The sequence below is a fragment of the Hetaerina americana genome, unplaced genomic scaffold (genome assembly GCF_022747635.1).
Source record: "Hetaerina americana unplaced genomic scaffold, ioHetAmer1.1.p SCAF_76, whole genome shotgun sequence".
NCBI classification, from domain to species: domain Eukaryota; kingdom Metazoa; phylum Arthropoda; class Insecta; order Odonata; family Calopterygidae; genus Hetaerina; species Hetaerina americana.
This window is the reverse complement of record NW_027287383.1, coordinates 54,356-68,495: the sequence shown is the minus strand read 5'-3', so window position 1 is coordinate 68,495 and position 14,140 is coordinate 54,356. Positions and strand designations below refer to the sequence as shown.

The 14,140-nt window shown below is 32.7% G+C and overlaps 2 protein-coding genes across 4 annotated transcripts in view; one reads left to right on the top strand and one right to left on the bottom strand.

The window, feature by feature from the left end:
- Ent3 (equilibrative nucleoside transporter 3) overlaps positions 1–8,089 on the top strand; it is a 31,663-nt gene extending 23,574 nt beyond the window's left edge. For all 3 annotated transcript variants that reach the window (XM_071596127.1, XM_071596125.1, XM_071596126.1), the window contains 2 exons: positions 1,081–1,321; positions 2,409–8,089. In XM_071596127.1, coding sequence (XP_071452228.1) covers positions 1,081–1,321; positions 2,409–2,821 — 654 coding nt within the window. In that variant the 3' untranslated portion in view covers positions 2,822–8,089. The remainder of the gene's footprint in view (positions 1–1,080; positions 1,322–2,408) is intronic.
- A 369-nt stretch (positions 8,090–8,458) lies between these two features.
- Positions 8,459–14,140, bottom strand: part of LOC139697401 (ecto-NOX disulfide-thiol exchanger 2) — a 32,252-nt gene continuing 26,570 nt past the window's right edge. Inside the window, exon 10 of the mRNA XM_071596085.1 lies at positions 8,459–14,050. Coding sequence (XP_071452186.1) covers positions 13,764–14,050 — 287 coding nt within the window. The 3' untranslated portion in view covers positions 8,459–13,763. The remainder of the gene's footprint in view (positions 14,051–14,140) is intronic.

Here is a 14,140-nt window from a genome sequence, read left to right as displayed (position 1 = left end):
AATCCAGTCATGAGATTTTAAGTGCATATTTAAACAATCTTGTCTTGAATTTGTGTAGTTGTGACGGATTATTGAAATTTTTGGGACGTAAGTATTGAATTTGTTGCTTATGCTTGCTGAGTAAAACATTCATGCAAGCATTAATATTTAACATATAGTTTCCTTCTGAAGTGCATTCAAGGGATTTGATGTCTTTGTGTGCCTAATTAAAAAATCAAAGTCACTATTTGTTGAAAACTAAATGGGATTCATATATTTTGTCACTGACTGATACATCTGCATAACCTTGACCCCATTGACTGATGTGTAGCAGTAAGTGTGTGATTTTCCTGAGTAATATTATATATTTTTATGGGTTGGAATATTGATATTATAATAGATTTTGGCATCCAGGTTTTCTTTACAGGGTCTGAGTTTTAGTGATACAACTGCATTCTGACATGATTTTTTTCATCAGCTAAATTTTAATTTTCCAATATCTTATCAGAATAATCAACTCAAGGTCTAAAAACATAAAAAACATACTTTTGGTGATGTTAATGTTGCAATTTTGTTAGTAATCTTTTAGGGGCATATATTCTTACTACAATCCTCTTATTTGTTTAATAATTAATGAAGACAGGGTAACGATTCTATTTTCAATTTAATGGAGTTACAATTGAAAAATATTTTCAAAATTCTATAATCCTGTATTTTAAATGAACCTGAAATGAAATAAATAAATAAAGAAACCAGGGTCAAGGATTGATACTCCTGACTAATGGGCGGTGAAGTTCCAAATTTTTTTACTGTTTCACTACTTAGTTCAATGTGAAATTCTCTTGCTGATGAGGACAATTATTACTTTAATTAAAGAACAAAATCATTTTGCAAGAATTTACATAAAATGTTGACCATAAATGCTTACTCGATGTATAAGAAGAATGGAGACAATTGTACTCTGCTTAAAACTTCTGGTTTTGGTTGTCTCAAGTACAAGTTCTAACTCCCTGTCTATGGTTTTCAACATGATAATTGATTCCTGTTCAACAAAGTCCTGCGTACATTTGTTTAGAAGAGTTTCCATTACATTATTAACAGGTGCTTGCATCAGCACCTGGTGAGTGGACAAGAGGTCAACTGGTATGGCTTTCTGTATCACGTTTGGCATTGGTGCCATGCTTGCTGGCATGCACAGCTCCTCGAGCGAATCCACTGTTGCCAGGAGATGCACCACCTCTCCTAATAGCTGCAGCTCTTGGCCTCTCAAATGGGCTAATTGGCAGTCTTCCCATTATCCTGGCCCCGCAGAGAGTTCCAGCAGAGAGGAGAGAACTCACTGGTAAGTAAGAATGATTCCACCACACCCAGAAACTGGACACATTTGTAGACTTGATATGTTTGTGATTACAAATGAGAGGAGGGGCAGGAAAAATTATGATCCAATGATAAACCCAAAAGCCAATAGGTAACTAATTACTTTGATATAGGAACACATTTATTTCTGACCCATGGTAAGGAAGGTTGATCCATTATTATAATTTTTCATCTGGTATTATTTTTAAATTTGTGTGAGTGGCTAAACTACAATTTTGTGGAATAATCATTTTTTATTTAGGCTTTTATTGTAGTTTCATACAAATCATTAACCGTAGCTTAATTGGAGTAGAATTTGGAAACCTAATGATCTGCTGGTTAGAAGCCTTATTAGATTCCCTCCAACCCATTGTGAACTGGATACCACATCCTACTAGACTTATATATTTAATGGCGAAAATTTTATTTGTCTGTGGATGACCAGTATTTCCAAAATTGACATTCATGCTCAAAATAAAGAAAGATTCTCAGGACCTGATTGAGAGAATTAGTTGAGACTTAATCATATATACAAAACGTTTCTTTTTTGATGTCTCAACCTTTAAGAGCTAGGAATATTGGACAAGCCACTCATACTCCCCTGCCTGTCACTGTCCGTCCTGAATCTTTATCCACTACCTTCCTGCATAATCTGAGACATGAACACGTTTAGTAAATGTTGATAATTCATTCAGTCTACTCCTATCTTCTTTATTTTGTTCATTAATTGTCCCCAATTTACCTTGTAAATTGGGAACAAAATATTGGAGTTCTGGGAATATCAAAGTCCATGAGACTAGCAAATGTATCCTAGATATATGCTATATATTCTTTACCATAAGTGACCTCAGGCTATGACATCACGTACACCTCTCACATTTCTAAGCCCAAACTGATCTTTCCACAAGTGATCACTTGGCTTCTTCTCCATCCTTTTGATAATGAGCCTAAGCACCTGCTGGTTACTCCAATTTTAATTAAATGAAAATAGCTTCAATGGCTTCAGTGCCCTTATAGAATGCCTCTTACATTTAAGAATGCGTTTATTTACCACTTTCTTTTTCTTTTCTCAGGTAACATAATGACCCTCTCGTACAACATTGGACTCACCACTGGGTCCTCTGTGGCATATCTATTGGATGCAATGCTGGGAAAACCACTACAGGACCCGTGCAGTCCTAACTACAATTACTCTCCAATGCCATTCACCATTCCTCCAGTAGTCTCACCGGCCACGACTGCAGTTGGCCCAACTATTATGTCTTCCGTCCCCTCCATAAACTCGACCACCCCTTCAATGGCCATGGAGCTGAGCACGGCAGCTGTTACTTCAGCAATCTCAATGTTGCTCAACAACACTTCCACAGCTGCTGGCACCCTGGCTAAGGTCTTGTCAACAGTTTCCCAGTCTGATGTTGGAGTTGGTCTCTTGGGAAATGCCACTGTAGAAGCCACTGCAAATTCAACCGTCACATACTTCTTATAAATCTTGCTGTTTTTGATAAGTTACTATTGCTCGTAATTGGACCTGGATCTTGCTGTTTAAAGAAACCATTTTCAGCATGAAAGAGCACATCCAGTTTAATAGAGAATTGATTGCTATGTTTCTACAGTTTTTTTGCTGTCAAATCCATTAATATTTGGAGGTGATTAAATTAGCGTGAGATGTATTGTTGATTAAAGGTGGCTAAGGAATCCACATATAAGTACCAAGGGCAGACCGATGATTTTCAATGACAGTAGAAAACATGAGGTATGTATATCAGTGACTAAATATGCCAAAGAGAAGTGAAATTGAAGGTTAATTCATTGCTTATTAATTTGATGAATTGTTAACAGTGTTATTCCACTATAATTTTTACTTATTTTATTTATATGTTCACTTTCCATGTTAATTAAAACTGATCAGTGATCAGTGCTTTTCAATGCAACAATTTCAGAGTGTAAAAATCATTCACCTTGACTGGGATTCCCGCAGTTTCTTTGGAATTTTGATCAGTGCTTTTTTTCACATTTTGCCATGATGGAAGCATTTTCACATTTTTCAGTATTTTAGGAAATATTTACTGTTTTGTTATTTCTTAAAAATTGTCGGTATTTGAAGCTGCATGAGCTTATGTTGTTAAAATAATGCAAAAATTATTTTTTGTATAAATTCATCAGCATTGAATAGACATCTCAGAATTATAAATTGATTTGATCTTTTTAGATCAGTACAAGGAAGAAATCAAATTTAAAAAATATATGTACTGATAAGATATCTCTATGAAAATAAAAAGAAACTTATGGATTACTGACACTCACATAGGTAGTTGTTTGAAAGTGTGAAGAATGTGAGAAGTTGGGTTGTTGCATATCTTGCTGAAGCATTTGCCTTCCACAGACAGCTAAGGGAGATATGATATTTTATAAATATTGTGAGTTAAATATTTAAGTCAATGTCTCTCGTGATAATATTTTGTTCCATTATGACATGTTACAACTTTTATGCTTTCAACAGTTTTTCCAAAAGCCATGTGTTTATTGGAGTATACATTTTATTTTGTTTATGGTCTAATAACATCCATCGGTAGCATTCCCTATATCCTGGAGTTTGCAGTGCAAGTCACAGATTTTTGGTATATTTAACATAATCTGGCTGTGTAGACATTGTTACTAATTTAATTGTTGAGATGGTTGTTATAGAATGAAAAATATAGTTATTTAAACAGTGTGAGTTTTTGCCATACTTTAAGTATGGCTATTCAATTGGGATTGCACCTGTAAATGACTGTTGATGCTGATGTTTTGCTGAGAAATTGCTTGTTGATATTGTTGATGACACTGTTTGATTCTATTGCATGGAAGAATTGGGCATTAATTCATCCTTAGAAGACAAATAGCAGTTAAACTTTGGCTGAATTATCAAAGTGTCATGGCTTAACAACTCTTTATGAGATACTGATAAATTGACTGATCTTAATGATAAATTAGCAAATATTGTACAGAGTAGTTGAGTAACCATTTGTTAGGAAATGATTAGGGAAGTGCTAATCTTTTTGTGATTTGTAACTTAAAGAAATAATTACATTTTAAAAGTCTATTTTGTCAGAAAAGTGTTCCAAACAAAGCAATTTAGATATTAATCCATATGTTAATTATTTCAGTTGTGTCGTAAATGAGCAAAACTGATGTTGCTGTTCATATATGATACTTCTCTGAATGTAGTCCCACCCCATGCATGGATCCATTCACTAATGCCAATTTTTCTGAACATGCTAGACTTTAGGGTGTCTTCTCCCACAGCTTTCCTCTAATAACCAACAAGGGTGGGGCTAAAGTCAGGCCAATCAGGTACATGGGATCACTCTTTTGATTGTCTAACTAAATGAATAAAGGCAACCAAGGTTCAGTTGAGGATATGTGAAAGGAATTCATTAATCTGAAATCAATAAAATTTATTGTTTCCATGAACTTACTTTTTAAAAAGGGTAACAAACCACGGTTGATTGATGCTACAAAATAATGCATTTCGATCTTCTTCAATCATAACTTCTAAATATTTTTTAATAGTCTTACTCTAAATAGGGTTTATTTTAAGGAACATATGCTTATTACTCTGTCAGGCGAAACTTAGCAATTACTTAAAATTAATTTCATCCAGCTCATTAATGGCATACAATATGTAATCACTTAATGGAGATTTAACTTTAAAGTGTGTTAAAATAACTGTGGGTTATTTAATGAATGCTACATGTCTGTTTCAACTAATTAATACTGATGGTGCTCACCTTCAAAATCTTTTCAACAAATTAAAAACGCTACCTTTTTCAGAAACTGAAATTCATACAGGGGTTTACGAACCTGCTCAACTCATTACTGAATTATAGTTGCTTCACAACAATTAGGGAATTCGATTGCCAGATGTCACATATACATTTAGCATTCATTATCTATGGTAAAAAGTTTTCAAATAGCATACTTTTTTGGAATTCAAGCTTTGAAAATCTGGATTTGGTGGAATAGTTTTTGGGCTTGGTGGATCAATCACAAACTCATTATTATTCAAAGTCGTTCACTCAATTAGCATGCCTGATTGGCTACCAACCAATGCATTGGAATGCTAGATATGTGTATTTGAATTTCTACAATGATTTTTTTATTGGTAGGGCAGTTTAACATGCAATATTGAGAAAAAATTCTCTTCTCAGTCAAAAATCTTTTCATATTAATGGAAAATTCAGTGAAAGCTGAAAAATATTTGTTACTTCAAATTAATTATGCTCATTAAGATAGCTGTTGAATAAATTGTGCAGACTTATGTCCTCTACATAACAGTATTGGATAATCTGTTCAGACCTAAAAGAATGGATTGTGTTTCTGAAAATTCAGATCACATCTTAGAATGCAAAGCAGTATTAAAATAGGTGTGAATTTTCTCCCCAATAACTGATTTTAGCAATTGTTATTAAGAATTCAGGATCATCAGAATTATAGCAGTATGTACTGAAATTTCACAATGAGTCTACAGTCGGCTTTATATAGTGAAAGATCTTCATCACGTAAATGAGGTTGTTGGATTTGATGTGACATTCACTTTGAAAGGCTCTAGTGCCCAAAAATGATGAAGCCATTTGCTAAAAGCATAGGTGGTGCTATGGCTTGAAAGTAGCGTTCCAATGGATTGGGCCTTCAAATGTTATAGAATGAAAGAACCTTTTTTCTCGACTCTTGTGTGATATTCATTCTCATCTTTTACATGGGGACATACCTCATATTCTTTTTAGCAATTGCTGCCATGGTTTGACATGATGGGCAAAATTGCAATTATGAATGGTAAAAATGCTTTAAGAGAATTTTCTGTGTTATATACATGTTGTACTAAGTATCTAACTGGAGGGATTGTTCTATATCTCATTTTCATTTGAACATTTTCTGTTTAAAAACCACTAAGATTCATATTTGCAAATCTGAGTTACAAATTTGAGTTTGAAACTATTTAATGGGAAGCCAAATTATGGAAAAAAATGTATTCTTGGCTTTGAATACTTTAAGGTATCAAATTTATACCTTGTTATTATTTTTTAAACGTTGAATTTTCAACAATCAAGTAAAATTGGTCTACCATCACTATCAGTCTATGTAAAAGTTTAATCAGATTTTTCCCAATTTTTAATCACTTACTAAAGTAATGTAATATCCTCCTCATTATCATGTGTCAATGCACTTCCTAAAACAGATCATGAAATGAAAAACATTAATTCCCCATAAATATAGTTTCCTTGCAACTGTTCTAAGCATATTTGTATATATCTACTCTGATAGAGTGATACAATCTTGATTTTTCATGGAAGTGATGGTGAAATATTTTCACTATCAACTGAATTTTTCTACTTTTTCTTAAAAATGCACTAATATATTTTCTACATTCTGTGACATGATATCATCTTATTTATTAAGCAGTTCTGCAGGCACTGGTTTTTTCCCGTGCTAATTTCATGGTATGTAAATATTTGAATATAGTCACACTATATATTGCTTATAGAAATTTTTCTTTTGCATTCATATACCATCTCAGTGAAAGAGAATCCTTTGGTCATTTATGTGTAGTTATTTTCAGTTTAATTACAAAATATTTTTATTTTGTAACATTTGAGGTTTATGCCAAAGTGAATATATTTTTTAAGTATCAGTTAATAAGGACAAGCTCAAGTTTTTAATTACTCTGTGATTCATGCATGGAGATTTATTTTTTTACATGTATAAAAGTAAAATTTTCTGTTTAGCTTGATTTGACTGCTCTCACTTGCATAGCAAAGAAATGGGACCTTGAAGGTCCTGTCAAGCGGAATCAAAGGCAAGGATCATTGAAAAGGAAACATTTATGGGTATTAGATTAGAAAGGAATATGTCAAGTCCTGTAATTGTTAAGTTTCTGGTTGATCAAGTTAACTACCAACCTGATGTATATAGGGAACTGATGCATAATGAATGAAGGATGGTATGCACTTAAGTGCAAAAGGTTGATTTGTTGGCTTGTTTATTAAATAAATATTGAGCTACGAGGCTGGATTGTTAATAAAAACTCAGCCAATTTTTGTTCTTGATGGCTTTCAATGATTACTCTATGTGTTTTAGCTGCATTAATCTTGTTTAATAAGCTAATCACTGAAATTGTAAAACTCCATGTTTTCCTGCATCATACCCTTTTTATAGATGGAAGTCAGCAGATTTAAAATGTCAGGCTGTGAATTTTAGATTCTGTCCATAATTTTGACATATTTAGCTGTATTCATGTATTAAGTTACAGTACCAATTGAAATTGAAAGAGAACATAGTGTCTGATGAGTGGTAGAGTTATTATTCTCCATTAAACATTGTGGCAATGTATGATGAAAGAAAGCAATCACAGGGATACAAATGGATTGGAATGTGGAAGGAGTCCTAGTTAAATTTTTTACCAACTCAAAATAACTTTCAATCGAAGAAGAAATCATTCACCAAGGTTTTAACCATAGAGTTTCGCAACCTAACTAAGTTGAATATCAATTAAATTTGATAACAATTGCCATTTAAAGAATCAAGAAAGGAGCTCTGCTAACAAAAAAATATCACAGCAATTGAAAAAAATAGGATGTTCAAGTAAAAACTGTGTCCATTGGTGTTCAGGCTTTAATGTTTCATTAATCATTGTTTATCATAAAAGTGTTATGTTTAGATGGAATTCAATGGAAAATGGAATTTCTTTATTTATAAACAACTTACATGTGTAATAAATTTCACTCAAAAGAATTTGTGTAGTATCCTTCCTTCCTAATTTTATAAAGTTTTCATTCATCTATATTTCCTGCAGGTGCTTAATGGTATATTCTGAACAGTTATGGTTTCCTTATTTCATATGAGGAAATTATTACTCATTTAGTAATCACAAGGCACTATGAAGTTCAAGTAAAAATCATGAACATTTTTTGTAGATTATATCGTATAAGCATACTACATGCAAAGAAAACTTTTAAACATCAAGGGAATGCATTAAGTTTGTTCCTAGGCCAGTAAAATATACATTAAATTTCCTTCATAAAGAAGACTTTATTTCCAATTTGGAAAGAATGTTTATACAATGTATAGAATAATTTTCAATAATTACAAATTTAAAATGTTTCTTTCAATTTTTTAATTCCCAAAAGCTGGGGAGATGAAAAAGTCAATTAACATCTTTTGAAACAGCAATGATGAAGATCTTAAAACACCAGATTTTTAGAAACAAGAAAACTCTATGAGGATCAAAATATTTGGAAAGGATCAAAAATAGGTACCAATAAGAAGTAATTTGGCTGTTTAAATTAAGATCTATGGTAGGACACAAATGAAGCTGGTTGGGGATCTTGGTACGATATTTTTGGGCAAATTTTCATCTTTTTATCTGGTTCCTAAGCTTAATAGATGATACAATTTTATACCACCCTAAACAACAGAAGCATACACCTGAGTTTAGGGCTAAGAGTACAAGATTTCTTACATGAATGATATATACTAAGCAGGGCAACATGCAAACAGAAGTGATCATAGGAGATTTACCACATAACAATTTGTTTGAGAAATTTTCCTTGTTCACCAAAATTTTTACATGTCCTTGTACTGAGTATTTAAACTTAGAAGTACACAGGAAATCAACACTTAATTTACATAAACACAAGGATTAAATCACATTCTAGACAAACTAAATTATCTCGAGAACAAAGGATAATGTGACATACGAAATTCAATACAATCAAGGTGAGTACACTTTGAGATTTCCAATACACTGAAAGTAATTTCAACTCAAATGAATGAGCAACAAAGTAGCTAAGAAAAATTAAGTCTTCCTACATACCATAGGCCTCTACACCAAATTTTTCAAAGTATTTGAAGAGAAATCACCATGGAAATGACAATGACCCTACTTGAACTAATTCTATTATAAAACTTTCATGATCACAATAGCCACTGGAAAGTACTGACAACATACATAATGAACATGATCGATTTATTCTCAGTTATTAATCAACCCTAATCAGTCATGTAAGGAAAAGGAACCAACATCCTAAAACCTATGACAAAATATCACACTTAAAAAGGAAAATTAAACTAAAACTTCACAGCACAACCATAAAATGGCTCCATCATGAATGGTTACTTAATTATCAAAAAAATTATGGATCTCATTGGGTTAGGAATTCCTGCCGCTCTTACACAAAACATTAACACTTCTGTGCAATTGCAAAAAACTAAGAAGCAACATTGAAATCAACTTACATTCAAAGTGATTTGGAGACTGGAGAGAAAACAATAGAATACCTAGCTTATATAAATTATTAGGAATCATACTGATCATTTCACCCAAACCTCATAATGCACGTCAAGTTCCAATATCACCTAGGGATATCACTCCACCACAAATGAACAATGAAATAAATCCTAACACAAAAATTTAAGAAGATGTTATAGGTTATTGATTCATATATTAAGTTCAAAGGATTCAGTAAAACCTATATATGAACCCTAGATTTATTAATATGCTATTACTGGTTACCAGAGAAAACACCAAAAATTGTTATGCAATAATATACCATTTGTATTTGTTGAAATTATTTTAGCTCTACAGCTTTATGCATGGAATTGGCTCTGTACTCTTGCAAACAGAGTGACTAGAAATATCATTGTCATTCTTATTCCAAACAAATACAACCAACTATTGCATAAGTGCCATTCAGAAGGCAACATTCAAATTAAAATATATCCCAAAAATTTTGGTTTTCATAAAAAAACTAGAAGCATATTATGTGCAGTTAGAATAAGAGTGATGGAGCCACAATGTAAGATAGCACGCAAGAGAGAGACATTAAGAATGTGAACAACCATATTAGGACAATAGGGTGCATCATCACAATATGTACTTATAAAATTATTCATAAATTAGAACTTTGACTGCTATAACGAGATTCTTCTCTTTATGTACATATCTCATAATAACCCATAACACCAGAGAATTGGTTATAATGACTGGACACCTTGAAGTTTAGCTATTGTGAAACCAATATGGTTATTGCACAAAATGTTCTCACATATAAAGAGGTGGTATATCTTTTACTCTTAATTGATGCTAAACTTGTATGAATCAAAACAAATACATCTGATAATAAATGAAAAAGCCTTATAGCATGATATCACTATGGCATATGAAAAATATCAGATATATTCATGGGAAATTCACAAAATCTCAATGGTATGCAGATGGCTTTTCTTTATGCGTCACATGAAAAATATATTATTACTTAATATCATCGCTTTTAATGACTAACAAAGTTCTGTGTAGGCCACTTTATCTAAAAATCAATATCAGAAATAATAAAATGACTAGAAAAATAATATAGCAGCAATATACAGTCCCCGCAGTAATTTTTTAAAATCTTCCTCAAATCAATTTCATTCATTTCTCAAGCCATGAAAACTTTTATTGCAATAAAAGTATCTCGAAATATGCCAAACTAATGATCATATTGCACATGATTTTCAAGTAGATTCCGCAATATGATGAACACTTTAACAGGGAACTGACAATAAGCAAATCATCATTTTGCTTCCAATTTGAGTCACTTCCCACATTGATCAAATTTTAAAAGTTTTAAATGATCCTATTTTTGTAGCCTTCCAAGATTGAATCAAGGAAAAAATAATTATGGAAAAGATACCCGAAGAAATTTTTTCTCAACACGGGATAACATGTAATTCTGAACACCTACACCATGACTTATGCATGAGGATTTGAAATGGTACAAAATTATGAAATCACATGTCAATGCCATCAAAGACTTATTCATTAATTTCCCCCTAAACATGTTTCAAAATATACTATGCAAAATACACTTTCATTAAAAGACTTTATTATTCCCACAAGTGAAAGAATAATCTGATTGAAATAAATGAATGATGACTAGTCACAATTTTATGGTGATTCAAAATAAAAAAAAACTGAAATTCAATTGAAATTTCAGGAAAATATTAAATCCGCTTGAAAGCACAAAAAAACATGATATTCAATCAAATTTATTACTTGGAATTTAAGAATAAATATGGCAACTTAAAAATGTAAATGCAAGCGAAGGGTAATTTGTTCAACCCTTATGATTGATGAATGCATATTTTTTAGTCAGATGATGATGAAAATTGGTTCAAGAGTTCTCACTATTGAAAGGATAAGAAAAATATTGCAACAAAATAAGCGGAATACTGCCAGGATGTTGAATATTTTTATATAAGATACTATTTAAGGAAACTCTGGGGCAATGAAATTATTAATGACTGCACCATAGAAATAAAAAAATCATATCTCATGAAGAGGACATTTTTGAGATTTCTCCTGTGGTTGAAGGCAAAATTAAAATTATGCTGAGTCATCTGGATTACTTCAAATGGATATTTTAAGTCTCTCATAACTTTTGCCACACTTTCCCCTAGACAGTTAATGGTCCAGTCTTTTATTGACACCTGAGAGAGAAAGGCAGAGATAAATGGCCAAGGTGATACTTGCGGTAATGTACCAATGAAAACACTCTCCACCACAGATCCTACCTTCCATTGAAACCCTGTAAAATTTCTTAATTTCAGGCTTAATTTGTGCTGATGTATTGCATGATAGACATGGGAACTCAGGATCTATTTGTGCTGATGTTTTGCATGATAGACATGGGAACTCAGTATCTATGGGAAGCCCTAGACTATCAAATTATCAAACGAGAGTACATGATCTTCCACAATCTTTATGCATTCCATTCTTTCTGGTACGTGTTTAACATTATCTGATGACATAAAATGTCAAAGCCATCAGCATATCTTTAAAGTCACTTGGAGGATGAATGTTTTTATAATTTATAACTTGTAAATATTTCAGCTTTAGATCTAATTACGAAAAAATTGAATGTATCATGAAATAGAATAAGTAAAGAAGTTTGAGATAAAAATACCATATTATTTGGTTAAAAGACACGATTCCCAGACTTAACTGAAGTTTGATGAAAAGGTTATGAGACAATAAATAAAAATTCGTTGACAAAGAGCAGCAGCATTCACTGCAAAAAATTGATATGTTTGTTTTGGAAAACGTAACAATTGGCAAAATCTATCACTGATCCATTAAAAACAAGCCACATACCAAAGAATGAAAGAAAACAGAGTTTTATTGATTAACAAACTAATCAACTATTTTTGGGATAAAAAAAGAAATACAAGTGGTGGTTGTACTCTCAGCTTTACTTTTGGAGCCAAAGATGTTCTATTATGTAGTTTGTATATCTTGCTGCTATAATTAGTATATTGTGTAAATTCACCCTGCTCCTATTACACTATGGATACTTCATCAAAGTATGTATGCAGTAGGGTATCCCCTGATTCCAGCATTGGTATCTGATTCAGTAAAATACAATGAAAACCATACTACAGTCCTACAGGGTTTGTTTGGATAATCATCCTCTTCATGTGCTTTGCCTGACACTTATTTAACTTTGCAGAAGTTTGATATGAAACTTGTGAAGTTATTGTGAAGGATTTATCAAAGAAAGCCTATGATGCCCCTGATCCTTTCCAAAATTTCCTTAGGGTTGCAAGTTTAAACAGGAGAATTCCAAGCTACAAAGAAGTTGAAGTGACCAAAGATTTGTCAGTTACAATGGGATTTTTACATTTCAAGTTACCTAATGTTGACCCCTGATCAGAGATGGATAGAAAATACCTGAATCACACCACAGAGATGATAATTAAATACCAATGATTATTCAAAAAGATATCATGAAATTGGTGTTTTGCAGAAAATGTTGGCTGTAAAAGATCATGGTTCACATTTTTCGACATAGCCAATGATAAAATACTGAATTCAGAAAGTGCTGAAAGACTGAATATGCTTACATTTCAGCGGGAGTAAATTTAATGTTATTAGTAAATTTTAATCAAAATTTTACAAGTACCAAATGATTATGGATTTCAAATGATTAGTGTTTTCTATACGAACTATAGTAAAAATTGTGGTTTGCATTAATGCTGATGAAAAAGGTGTGCTTAAATCATAATCCTAATAATTTTAGCTAATCACGTCATTTTATTAATTAAACCAATTCAATAGAAATCTCACATTTTAACGTGAAAAACATCATAAATATCCATAAAATTGTGACTCTACCCATAGATTTGAAATGAAGACATGTGGATGCGTGGGCCCAGGCTGAGTCAGCCTCACAAATGGCATTAATGGATGCCCTTTCTACTAGGATACCACTTCCTTTTGTAACATACTCTTGACTAGTTCAACTGGAAAGGAGGATCAATATTAACTGGAACCATAGGAAATCTTGACCGCAGCACCAGTTTGAGTGGCTGGCTAGCATGTTTACAAAGAATAAAACATATCAGTTACATGACTAGCTGCCACTACTGGGGACCACACCTGAGGAAGACGTTGAAACAGTGATTGTTGAGGAGGAGGATGCATGCAAGGTAGATGGCCTTGTGAACCCCGCAAACAACCACTTGCGCTCCATATTGGCGCCTATCCCAGACAACTCTTGACGGAAGAGAGATGGGAAACGAGACAGAAGGGCTTCCACATCAGAGGGCCGAAGTGAGGGTTCAATCTTCTGCAGGTATGACCAGACATAGTCTACACCTGCTCCAAAGGGATGAACATGTAAGAATGTAGATACCAGACCTAGAAATGGGAATAATACCAAGTATTAGGATAAAAAACTCAATGCAAAACCAGTGAAGTTCATTTTCCTAGCCTAATTTGCTCGATTTG